General features: G+C 45.8%; 1 protein-coding gene across 1 annotated transcript in view; it reads left to right on the top strand.

Moving 5' to 3' along the window:
* Positions 1-674: 674 nt before the first annotated feature.
* KDR (kinase insert domain receptor) overlaps positions 675-13,593 on the top strand; it is a 55,574-nt gene continuing 42,655 nt past the window's right edge. Inside the window, exons 1-5 of the mRNA XM_077301998.1 lie at positions 675-877; positions 7,396-7,486; positions 10,510-10,706; positions 12,376-12,518; positions 13,420-13,588. Of these exons, the coding sequence (XP_077158113.1) occupies positions 811-877; positions 7,396-7,486; positions 10,510-10,706; positions 12,376-12,518; positions 13,420-13,588 (667 nt within the window). The 5' untranslated portion in view covers positions 675-810. The remainder of the gene's footprint in view (positions 878-7,395; positions 7,487-10,509; positions 10,707-12,375; positions 12,519-13,419; positions 13,589-13,593) is intronic.

Here is a 13,593-nt window from a genome sequence, read left to right as displayed (position 1 = left end):
GAAGTGTGCAGGCCCACTAAAGGTGTGTTTGTAGATCTGCCAAGGACAGAGCTTGAGGTCGAAGCAGACAATGTAATTGACCAATGTGCGGCTAGATACCAGTGCAGGATCCAGTCAGTGGAAACCGAAACTGACCAATAGCGGGCACTAGCTGGAAGGTCCATTACTGCAGGGGTAGTCAACCTGTGGTCCTCCAGATGTCCATGGACTACAATTCACATGAGCCCCTGCCAGTGGGAATTGGAGCATGGACATCTGGAGGACCACAGGTTGACTACCCCTGCATTACTGTATAGAAGTTGGGGGATTTTCTGGTGATTCTTTGCCTCTTGTAACATCAGACCGCAATAAAGAGCTGACGGCGCTTCCTTCGGGCCCACGGATTTGACAGCTTACACCTCGAATGAGACTTGCGTTGGTCTTCAAGCTGCCCCTGGACCCAGCCTCCCGGCCTTCTGCCGCCTGCCTCCCCTTTTCGGGCCGCGAGGGAACGCAGTTTGCGCCCGGGGCGAGGGCGGCCAGCGCCAGGGTGAAGTCCGGCGGGAGCAAGGGCGCTCCGCGAGGCGTTTTGGCCGGGGGATCTCCGGGCAAAAGGCGTGCTCGGGGCGGGGCTTGCCGCCCAAGCTCCGCCCCCCGCCTGAAGAAGAGGCGCTGCGGCCGGGGATTGGTCTGCCCCAAGCGGCCCAAACCCCTGAGAGCCTGGGAGGGAGTCGGTGGCGGCTGGTCTGCGCCTGGCCGCTCGGGGCGCTTCGGGTCGCTGCTGGGGCGCTGGCTGGCCGAGCCTTTCTCGCCCTCGCTGCGGGGAGCGCGATGGAGCTGGTGGCCGGACTGCTCTTCCTCTGGGGCTTGGCGGCGGGGCCGCGGCCGGTCTCCTCGGGTAAGGCGCTCCGTCGGGTGCTTCGGGGTGGCGGGGCGCGGCGACGCCGGGGAGGGCAGCAGGACTGAGTGGGGGGACGGGGGTCGGGTGGCAGCTGCAGATCACCTGCTGCGGAGAACCGTCCAGGGCGGACTCGGGTCTTGGGCGAGAAGGAAGTCGTCGTCTCTCTCCGGGAAAAGTGGCCCGCGCCCGTCCAGCTCAAGCGACCGGTGCCTTCGCGGGAGGGAGTCGTCGTCGTCTCTGGCGCCAGGGCTGCCTTGCTGCCTTCGGGGAAGAAGCGGCGCGTTGGGGATGGAGGGATGCTCAGCCCCAGGGGAGACGGGGCGCCGACTGAGGCAAGGAGCCCATCGGGTTTATCCTTTTGCTGCATTGTCCAGCACGCTTTGCCCGGAGAGGCACAGGAGAAAAAAGATGGTTTTGTCCCGGAGATTCCACACACTTGGATACTGCCCTTTTGCAGCTGGATTTTCCTGTGCGAAACAGGAAAATCGACTTCTAAAGTGCATTATCCAACCTGTGTGGAATTATCTGGCCGAAGAATGTTGCCTGCAGACTTGTTGGGTCATCTGTATCTGGATCTCTGCAGTACATCTCCTCCCACCCCTCAAATTACACTAAAATAGAGCAAAGGCTTAACAGTAAATGTGACACAACTTAAGTTAGGGAAAAGCATTTATAAACTTTGATCTACAAGTTAAGGAAGGCGTCCAGAATTGTATTGAGGGTTCACAAATAATAGCAACGGTTGGCTTCGGCTGCCCTTGGTACCTTTTTCTCCCTGTCTTCTACTGAGGAGTTCAGAAGGCTTATGGGGGCATCCCTTCCCCTATTTTATCATTACATTGTAAGGTAGGTTAGGCAAAGAGCAAGAGAGCAATTGGCTTCAGTTCATGCAGTATGCTCCGTAGCTGAGGACATATCTGAACCCAGAGCTTCCAGCTTGACCAAGCTGTTACACTCCTCTGGAGTCAAGAGTTCTGCCCTTGGTGCACATTACTGTCCTGCCATCTAGATTGGGCATGAGAGAGAAAAATGTTTCATTTATGTGTGTCTTAAAAAAAAAGATTAATGAAAAAGTTTTGCCTGGATCATAGAATGCTAGATTGAGCTTTTCCGAATGTTATAAAGCAGTGGAGCTTTTAAAAAGTGGGGGAGAGAGCAGGCAACGATACAGTTCATGAGTATATATCGAGGAGCCTAATTTTGACATCACCATTGCCACTGGGTTTCCAAGAAACCTACAGAAAACTTGCCTATCACTTGTTCCCTTGACAGTGATATCATTTCTCTGCACAGGAGCAAAAGTGTTTTTGTTATATCATGCTATTTGTGGAGAGTGTGCATGTCTGTACATATGTGCATAGTACCATGGGAAGCCAATGCTGGGGTAAAAGGGATACCTACATTCATCACACTGTTATTTTATCAGTTGCATCCAACCAAATTTTTCAGGCAATCTTGTATAATTCCCCACCTTACAACTATCTCTGTCTTACCTGGGTTTTGCCCATGCAGGTCCCAGGGTGACCAGCAGAGTCTTTTTGGTGGCCAGGTAGGGGGGGAGGGGACCTCTTCCATCTTTTTTTTTTACCCATCAAAAGAATGACTGGATCCAATCCTAATTCATACGTACTGTTATCTACCAGCCCACTAGTGTATACAGGATGCTCACATAAGACTTGTGTACATGATTTCCCATGCCTAGAGCTGTTATCCTTGTAGCAGGTATGTCTTGGCTCAAGTCACTTTAAGAGTTTGACTCCTGTCTGTTTTCCTGTCATCTTCGTGCCCTGGGATATTTGAATCAATGACACTGAAACCAGAGCGGCAAAAGAGTAAGCAGGAATGGGGGAGGGGATTACACCACCACTTCTCTGTGTATGTCAAATTCAGAGCATCAAGCACATTGAAAATGGATAATGATATGAACCATAAAAGACATTATGGAAACTACAACTACAAACATTCCACCTGCACTCCCAATCCAGCCTAGCAAAATTTGGTCACATGTCACCTCAACAACAACAACTTTTCATGTTGTATGTGAGAAGGAGATTTTTAAAAATTCTGGCGAGCTCTAATTGTGATGATATTTGCTTCAGTGCCAGAGGAATCGCTTCAGAAATTCCCATTAGCCTGAAACATAAGAATGAAAGTCTGTCCATGTGCTGGTTTTACCTCGGAGTGGTCTATATTGAGTCACCACAGAAATTTTACCCCTAATTTGGCCTGACCTTTCCTCTTTATGTCGAATATAAAATCTTGTTGTGTGTCATTTACGTCATATAAGTTAAAGGGGGTTTCCACTCCTTCCCTTGGGTTCCTAGGCTGAACAAACAGCCACAATGTTGGGCAGTGTCAGGGTGGGACAGCCAGGGTTCTTCAGGAAAGAAGAAAACAGACAACTAGAACGGCTCAGCCATAAAAAGGCAAGAAAAATGGAGGGGAATTCTTGCCTCTGAGAAGGGCTGAAGAGCTGTTTTTCCCCTGTGAGGGAGGGAAGTTGATGGAGGTGCCATACCTGCCCTGCCCTGTGATACAAATATGTGATACAAATAAATGAGTGTGTGTCAAGCATTGTGTTGTGTGGGTGACTGAGAATAGTCTTTGGGCTCAGTCGAGCGAAAGTGGTATCTCATGCATTCCATTGCAATGAATGGCCCCTTAACTAGCTGCATGTAACATTCTAGGGGCGTTTAGTCATAGCTACCTTTGGCGGCTTCTGACCTCTGAGTAGGTTGATCCAGTTAGATAAAAAACATCATAAACGGAGCATCAGCAATTGCGGTGAAGTCCAGTGTGATTCTAAAGTGAGACATACCCTTTTAAATCCATTGCCTTCGAGTGGTTAACTCTATTTAGGATTGCACTGGTGTGGCTGTGAGACTGGCTGACAAATGCATCACATAATTAGGTCTGATGGTAACTTACTTTCCTTAGAGAGTTGGAGATGAGGAAGGAGTTTCTGCAAATGCCCTCTGCTGCTGTGGGTGAAAGAGGAATATCCCCTGTGATTTGAAATATTTGTGGTATAAGCTGAGCAGAGTGGAAAGTATTTCTCACAACTTATTTTGGTGCTCTTAGATTGGTGAATTTTCATTCTCAACGTCCCCCTTAGCTTGATTTGTCAAAAGAACAGAAAAGTGAATTTCGACAACCCACATATTCACTGGCTTTCAGTATCAGCCACTGCAGCAGGTGGTCAAAACAAATCTACAGGGATACTCATGCGGTAGACTGTATAGGGTGGAGGTAGCTTTAATAATAAACCATTGGTGGAATATTAAAACAGCTGATCCCAATGCTGCTGCAGTTTACTTTCTTTTGCTGCATACCTAAGGCATTTATCGCTGTGTGATGTGGTATGTGCTGCCATGGATTTAGATGGAATGATAAAATGCATGTTTCAAAATATTTCAATAACCCAGTAACATGCTAGTTTGATAGACATAAACAGTATGGTGGTTTTTGGTGGTAGTAATTAACTATTTTTATTTTACATTGTGTAGGGTAGCCTTTTTGTTGACTGTGGAAGAGCCACTCAAATAACTTTTCAGGCTTTGAGAACCCCCAGAAGTGATTTTCACTGACCATGACTCCCTGCCACGCCCCCATAAGTGATATGTCACTGGAAGCGACATCACTACTCGCACCTTTTGCCCTTTTTAAACCCCCCCCCCGCTTTACTACTATTACAGCAGCTCCACCTCATATTGGCTTGAAAGAATGGCAGGAGCCGAGAAGACAGCCTGGACCATCCATACCATGACCCAACCAACTCCCCAACCCCTTTGATTTTTACACCAATGGCCTAACCTCAAAGCCCTCTGGGTGGAGGCAGCCCATTCACTAGCTTGTTGCCATGTCTATTAGGGTACAATGGGAAGGGCCACAGGCCCCCTCCAGAGTTCCCACAGACCCCCAGGGGTCCACAGACCTCTGGTTGGGAATCCCTAAGGTAGGTTCTTGTAACAATATCCTCTACATCAGGGATTGCCAAAAAAAAAGGTTGTGTGAGGGCTCTCCAAGGGCTCCCTTATATCCTGCCTTAATGGACTCACCATTAATGCTCTTCCCAGCATTGGCATGAAAACAGGGAGCCATCTGCTTCCACTGACCTGGGAGGAGCATTCTTTCCTGGTTACCCTGCCTGGGAAAAGGGGCGGGGCCTGGACACCTCCTCCTACCTCAAACTGCCTTCTTTCTCTCCCCCCAGTCCTCATTGGGTGTGACTGGGAGGCATGGTAAGCTAGCATCACTTCTGGCCCAGTTTCGGGGGTCCTTGAAGTCTGAAAAATATTCCAGGGGCTCCTCCATGGTCAAAAGGTTGAAAAAGGCTGCTATACATTATCCATAGATGTGGATCAAGAAAAAAAAAACCATATCACAATGGAATCCTTGGCATTCCAGCACACTTTTCATGTGAATTGTTTTTATATGCATTGTTTCATGAGGGAGGAGAAGACATCATTATTCTTAATTTTCAGTTTATTTAGCCAGTATTGTGTGGCAGACGCTGGAAAATCTCAGTGAGCTTATGGAATAATAGAAGAATAAAACTGGTACAGGCTCAGTGAAAATAGATGACCAGCTTTGTATGCTAGCCACTTGGGTTGCGAAATTAATTTACCAACCTGCCTTCCACAGCTGGTATAATGAGAACATTTAGCCATGTTAATAAATACAATGTTGTCTGTCTGAAATGGTTCAGGCAGTGATGTTGACATGTGTCTGTTTCACGCCATTGGCTCCAGGGATCCATCAAACTTGATCCCAGTCTGACTGGATGGACTTTGGATACTTTGAAGTACTGTAATCTCCAAACCTGGACCTAGAAAGCACAGGCTAGCTGATCTCATCAGATTTTGAAAACTAAACAGGGTCAGTTTTAGATAATATTTGGATGTGAGGCTTCCAAAGAATACTAGAATTATGATGTGGGAGTGAGCAATTGCAAACTGCCTCTGAATGTGTCTTTCCTTGAAAGCCCTGTGGGGTTGCCATAAGTCAGCTGGGACCTGATAGCAAAAAAATAAATCTACATCCTCTTTTGATGTGCAGCTAGAAATGAATTTATCTCCCATCTCTCGAACTCCAGACATGGCAATGGATTCTTTACAGTTGCATCATGCCTTTGATGTGCTCACTGGCTTTGGTGTGAGATAGTCATGTCTGACTGATCTGTGTTTTTTCTTCTCCATTTGTGCTCAGCTGTGTTCCTTGGTCTTCAGATATTTCTTTTGATACTGGTGATCCCAACTGAGTGTTTGACCAAATTCCTTTTTAAAAAGTAGTTGTTCATTTTCATGTTCTATGGTGGGAATGCATTCTGCTCATGCTCCGATATGGTCTTCTTTTTATTCCTGGTGCTATTTTTATAAAAGAACTGGATGGCATTAGATCAGAATATATATTAACGCTGATCAGTCCAGTCTTGAATCCAGGAGCGTCCATATTTTCTCATTTTCTGAGATACTTTCCACAGTAATTTCCACTGAGGGACCTGTAGTCATCTACCCATTGTATTGCAAAGGATTCTGGGAGAACTTCTGTCATGCATGGGTAGTCCCTATGAGACTGTAATCCGACCTGTTGGGATTTACCATTGTCATGGGACATCTGAAAGGTGTGTCCCACACCCTCCTTTTTTGGTGCATGTTGCAAAGATCATAAATGATCATAAATGGTGGACAAATTGCTAAGACATCACGGTCATTAGTGATTTCCTCATTGCAGAACTCCTGATCAGCTTCAAGGAACACCATAGCTTTTTGGATCACAGTCAAGAGGGGGAAGCACAGTAGTCTTAACCCATGCAGAATTTCAGCTCTCAGACATGCTGGTGGCCACACTGTGGCTCTCCGGATATCCATGGTCTACAATTACTGGGTCTCATGGTAATTGTAGTCCATGGGAATCTGGAAAGCCACAGTGTGGCCACCCTGGCTAGATTCTTGAGTAAGAAAGGAAGCAGATTAGTAAGCATGTGTATGGAGGGCTGGACGGCTTACATGGGTGTGTAAGCTTAGAACGATTCCGAGCACTGAATGTGAAATATTACGGTATTTTAGAAATACATTTTCTGATAACAAAAGTGCTTAAGCCATTCCCTAGGGAATGAGATCATCCTATGAAGCCAGGTTGACTTCATTACAATGTCCCGACTTCCTTTAGCTGGACCTTGAAGTTCGCAAGGCAACAAAACAGGAACTCCACCCAAGCTTTCTGAATTGCAGAGCGGAGCTGCTCGCTTATGACCATCTGCCTATTCTTCCTGTTATGACAAAGCTCGTGAGTTTCTGTATCATGTGCAAAAGGCAAAGGTTTTGTCCTTCACAATTTAACCCTTAGAATGCACAACTCTTACCCCAGGATAGTCCAACATAGAGCTCTCCTTTGCTGTCATGGGTCAGCTATTCATCCCCCTTGTCAGTCGTACAGGACTTAGTGTGGTGGCATTATAACTGAGCATCATTTGCCCTTTGGTGTGTCTGGTTATTGATCTTTGTTGTTTGCAGGCTTGCCGGTTTCACTGGATCCTCCGTCCCTTAGCATCCAAAAAGCTGTCCTCACCGTAGCTGCAAGCGAGACACTACAAATTACGTGCAGGTAAGCTAGTAGGATGGCGGATTATGGTTGTTTTGTACCTAGCTTGTCTTTTCTAAACACACTTTCTTCTTCCACTCTCTAACTTGTGCTTTCAGGGAGCATAACTGGCAGTGAAATACACTGAAGTGGGAAGCCTTCAGGACTCTAGGCATTCCAAAAGTCCCCCATTTAGATGTTTGAAGTAAAATTTGGAAGTACTAGAAGAAAAGTAAGAAGGACAATATTCTAGGCCTCCCAGTGGAGGCAGGGGTCCCTGCTACCAAGCCCGGCCTCCCAGCAGCTGATCAGCTGGCCATTGGGGGGACTGACCAATGGAAAGGAGCAGGCTTAGGCCATGTCACTAGCTTAGCGCAGGTAGTGATTTCATCACTCCAGTGACTTCTGAGTGATGGTCTTGTATTTGGGCAAGAATTCTAAGGTAGTAGCCAGTTTATTATCATCATCATCATCATCATCATCATCATCATCATCATCATCATCATCATCATCATCATCATCATCATTATTATTATTATTATTATTATTATTATTTCTAGCCCGCCACTCCCACGAAGGCTTGTGGCGGTTAACAACATCCATAAAATCCCCAATAAAATTACCCCTAAAAATTAAAAATGCATACTTTAAAATACACAACAATCCATACCTAAAAAAAGAGTACACAGTGCCGAAAGAAACAGCCAAATCCCATCAAATATTAGGCCCCAGGGGTGGACAGAGGGGTTGTTAATTTTTAATCCACCTACAGTAACCCAGGAGGGGGGGTCTAGATCTTCTTTTACCATATGTTTTTTGTCCATATACCAGAGGATCACCCAGAAGGTGCGGGTGTGATGTCCAGGGTTGTGATTCTGTGCTGCAGCCCCGTTGAGCTGCCATGATCCACATGGGACACTGTATTCTGCTGCTGGGCACTAGCAGGTTGGCTCTGAGTTCTGATGCCGGGCTTTGCTAGGGTGGCACAGTGGTCTGCTGCTGGGCTCAACTGTATTGTACTGGTTCCGCTGTCCCTGGAGAAATAGCCCTTCAGAGATTATATGATGTGAACTTGATCCAGTTGGGTTGGTACTGGTTTTGCAGGGCAATATTGCATGGGTCCTCCCACTGGACTGGCCTTGCAAAAATGCCTTCCCTTCACTTTCATAGTAGAGATTTTCTGGGACATTCTGCTGGGGTTGGATTGCCTTGCTCCTTTTTTCCCACCATAGGAGACAAAGGAGGACAGGAGAACCCTCTTTGGGTGCTCATTGAATTGGCTTCTCTGTTTTTTTTTGTTTGTTTTTTTGCAGCTTGGGGGGTTCTATTGCAGAGAGGTTTCAGCAGCTATGCTGAGAATTTGATGCCTCTACTTCAAACCCCGCCTCTACCAGGGCACTGAATAGGCATGGTAGATTTCCTATAGATTGTATAGCTTCATGGGTTAAAATAGTGCCAAATCAATTCAGGAATCCCGAATCAAAAGCCATCTCAATCCAATCTTTGCAGTTTGAATCCCAAATCACACTAGAGAATCTTGGCGTGTGTAAAAACTAAAATGGAAGAAAAATGAATCAGCATTGATTTGGGTTTGTTTTCCAGTGCACATGAGCCAAATTATCACCCCTGGTAGCCATCCTCTGCTTAGTGGTTTGATTTCCAGCTTAAATTTGCTAAGGTGAAGTGATTGGTTTAGAAAGGGTTCAGTTTAATCATCACTTGCTGTGACATCCAAAGACAGGTGATTCAACAAAATGGAGTTTGTTTCTTGCCCTCAAGCCAGGATTTTATGCCAAGATTACATGTTGGATTAGAATCCTGGCTGGTGGGCAGCAGCAAAAAACCAACAACCTCACACCAGTATGTTGAACACCCGCATTCATATGTCATAGTGATTTGTGATGCCATCAAAGACTTCCCAAACCGGGAAATCCTCAATCTCAGCTGCACATGAAGGGAGGGGGAAGAGAACCCCAGTGCCCAATTAGGCTAATTCTCGAGCCAAAAAAATTGCAGAAACATTTCTAAAACAACACATTGTTAAGATTCAGAAAGAAAGAAAATGTCTCATGGCTGGTTCATAAACAGAACAGAAAAAAATGAGGCAAAAGCCACTGTGTATAGACATAAGCACCAACAATAGTATTCAGAAAGTCATTCAGTATATTGAATATGTACAAAAAGAAGACAATTCATCAACAAAATTCAAATATGCACAAAAACTGTTTAGAAAAAAGGCATGGGAAGCCATATGTGTCCTAAAATCCTTAGTAAATAATTTTGCCTCATTTTTTCTGCTCTGTGTATTCCATTCTTCATGTTCCCTCTGGTTCATAAACAATGCAATCGTATACAGAGTTGCCCCTATCTAAGTCCACTGAAATAGTGGGCTTAGATTGGATACGTTCTGCATGGGATGCCCTGTTAATGACTGGCTGTTGTCTCTGTTGGAGGTCCCCAGTCTTTCTGAGCATTTGGGATTTTAAGAAGAGGTAAGGGGCACACTCCATGTGTTAGACCATTTATGCACTGGAGGTTTCATGCCGGGCTGCAGCCTGGAGTTTTAGTCATGGCAGGTTGCCCCACCTCTTCCTGCACCCACATGGAGTATTTGGCTTGGTGCACCTCATCCGGCCCGGATTTGTGCTCCTGCACAGGAACCGGGACAGTGAAATTCCCAGTGCATAAACGGTCTTAGAGGTGCAAAATACTGGGAACTTCCAAGCCAAACATCGTCCTTTTATGGAGACAGTTCTTTCCCAAATGCATACTCCCTGAGCCCCCAAAGATGATGTCTGTTCTGAAGCACCTGTTCCTGTGAGGGAAGTCAGGATTGGCGCTTTGTTGGGGGCTGAAGTAATCATCTCAACATGGACCATTATCCCTGTAGGCACCCCATAGTGAGTTGCTGGTGTATTTAGAAGCATAGTGCTGAAGTGACTCATTCACACAGGAAAGTGACCACGATACTAACTTCTTCGTTCAATGAACCCAGCTTTGAAGCTTGCTCTTGTTTCCTCCAATCCTCTTTTATCTTCTTTCCCTAGTGGCGAAAGAGCCTTGGAATGGCATTGGCCTAACAACCAAAGTAGTTTGGAAGAGCGGCTGGTGGTGACTGAATGCCCTGATAATATCTACTGTAAGACGCTCACAGTTACAAAGGTAGTAAGCAATGATACGGGGACCTATGAGTGCCTCTACCAAGACAACCACACAAAGTCAAGTATTTATGTGTATGTGCAAGGTAAGTGGTTACCTTATGATAGGATAACTGTACGTGGTACTTTGTGGCTACCTTCCTGTTTGATGTGTCAGGAAACTGTAGGCTAAGGCTTAAATGTTATTCTTGTTCCCCTAAGAGCAAGCCTGTGAAAGACCGTAGGATTTAGGTTTAGGCTGCATGACTGAAGTCCTGGGTATCCTTTCTTGAGAGCAAGCCCGATGTTTCTAGGCATCCCTAAGACTGGGCCTTCTGTAAGTAGAGACACTTCTTTTCCTACAGAAGATTCCCAGTGCGTTCTCTAAAGTGTCCCTTGAAATCCATTATCTTCTGTAGGAAAAGAAGTGCCTCTGCTTACAGAAGCAGTCTCGGTTCCGTGCAGTGGGGCCCCATGCCCTGCTGCTTCCCAAGTACACACAGGGGATGAAATCCCCTGGCACACGTGGTCCATTACGGAGTTGTGCAAGCGGGAGGTGTCCCTGCATTAGGGTGGGATAGCGTGGCAATGCTATTCCACCTTTGTGGGGGGTCAGTAAATGTCCCATTTGGCTCTGTGATGCCGCAGAGCTGAAGGTGGGTTAGGAGCTGGACATACACGGATCTTCCCCGTATGGCGAGGCATGGTTGCTGATGGCTTCTGCATTAAAAAAACCATCAGAAGCCCTTAATGCAGGACATTGGAGGCCAAAACGGGAACAAGGGCCGGGAGGGGGCTGGGATGATGCCAATTACTTGCATCTGCGGGGATTTGCCCCACCTACGTGCGAGCACTGGGTCAGCACACCCTTCCCATGCATAATTGGTCACAGTAGCCTATCAATAAAATGTTTTTTTCCCCATAAGGCATTCTGACAGTCTCACTCTATACCAAGCAGTGATCTTTCAGTTTTATTGCCACTTTATCATAATACACTACCTATTGACATAAAGTTGAATCCAGACTAATTTTTTGCTAATGGAAGGTGCTTCTGTCTATGGGACAAAGCTTTCCTATTTCCCCCATTATTTTTGTTGCTCAATGATCCTCCAGAACTGCCACCCTTAGGGAACAGGGAGCATTCAGGAATGGCATGGGGGACAAATTAGGGGGTCTTCAGCAGGAAGGGGGAACTGTTAGAAATTATACCTCCTCTTGACTGTTTATGCACTGGAAGTTTCATGCTGGGCTGCAGGCTGGAGTTTTAGTCATGGCAGGTTGCCCCACCTCTTCCTGCACCCACATGGGGGAACATTTGGCCTGGTGCACCTCATCCGCCCCTGATTTGTGCTCCTGCATGGGAGGTGGGGGAGTGAAATTCCCAGTAAATGGTCCTTGATAGCCTCTAATCAAGAGAACTGGATTTGATTCCCCACTCCTTCACATGCGGCCATCTTGGTGACAGTTCTCTTGGAGTTCTCTCAGCCTCACCTACATCACAGGGGTCTGTTGTAGGGGAAGGCAGGGTCGGCGATCGTAAGCCGCTTTGAGACTTCTTCAGGTTGTAAAATGAAAGGTACAAAAAAAAAGCTCTTCTATTATCAAAAAATTCAGTCTAGATCCAATCCATACCTACAATCTTGATAGTTTCCATTGTGTAATGAGTCCCAGTAAGTAATAAGCTCTAACTTACCAAGTGCATTCACCTGTTTATATTCCTGTACAACATTTTAAAAAGTTTTTGCAGTCAAACACTATTTATTTGAAACTTTTTAGATTTCACTGATCTTCTGGACCACAGATCTCCATTTGTAACCTCAGTTAGTGACCAGCTTGGAGTTGTTTATATAACTGGAAACAAAACTGTGGTGATACCATGTCTTGGGTCCACATCAGCCCTCAATGTTTCCCTCTATACGGTAAGTCAGTGTAACACATTACAATCTAGTAGTCGTCTCTGATGTTCTCTGTCAAATTGGCATTACGTCAAAAGGAAGTGGAAGTGGTAGTTTTGTAGCACATTCTTTGAACTCTGCAGCTCTGCCCCTTTATGTAGCTCCCTATCACAGTTGCTAAAATCCACTGAGATATTCATCCGTGTCTGTTAGTTATGAGTGTTAAATGGAACCTGGATGTCCTGAGGCTGAGTATCTCTGAATATTGTCTGCTGTGAACAAGTTCTGTGCTACAAGGAACAATATGAAGGTTTTCTTGGTGGCTGCACAAGAAATGGTGGAACATCATTCGTTTGAGAACTTGATGCAGTCCCAACCTGAGTACCTTCTGAAATCCAGGGAGCACTTATATTATGGGTTGGTTTTGAGCTATCGTAGCTCTGCTGACTATGAGAGAGGGGTGCCAAAATTAACCATAGGCAAAGCCTAAATTTTAGTTTGCACTTATTTCAGCCAGAGTGTCAGGCACGTGAATGAAATCAGTGAGAGGGCTTCTTGGTGTTTTAACCTTTTGTGGGATAATTTTAAGAAATATCGATGGCTTTGTATATTGTTTGTATTGATTTTACTTTGTTTCTATGCTGTTTCATGCTTGCTTACATGGAACTTATTCAAATGAATACAGAGGTTGAGATCAGGCCCATAAACCTACAAGTCCAGGGGACCCACCTACCCTCCGCTATGTGTACCATAAAGAGCACATGGACTTCCTGCTCACAGGAGAGGAAGGGGTCACAGTAAGGAAGGGGTCACATGCAGGAATGGGAAAGGAGGATGCAGCAAGGGACTGGATTGCCCCACTAGTTCTTCTTAACTTTCAGCCAGTATGAGACTTTAACAGATTATTGTACTGATATTTATACAGAAGTATCCAGACAAAATATTTGTTCCTGATGGCAAATCAATGGTGTGGGACAGTCAAAGGGGTTTCACTATTCCCAGTAACCTGATTGGCGACGTGGGCATGGTCTTCTGCAAGGCTAAGATTGACGATGAAAGCTATCAGTCCATGATGTTCATTGTGGTGGTGGTTGGTAAG

The sequence above is a fragment of the Paroedura picta genome, chromosome 10 (genome assembly GCF_049243985.1).
Source record: "Paroedura picta isolate Pp20150507F chromosome 10, Ppicta_v3.0, whole genome shotgun sequence".
In the NCBI taxonomy this organism is placed as follows: Eukaryota; Metazoa; Chordata; class Lepidosauria; order Squamata; family Gekkonidae; genus Paroedura; species Paroedura picta.
This window is presented reverse-complemented; position numbering and strand designations above follow the sequence as displayed.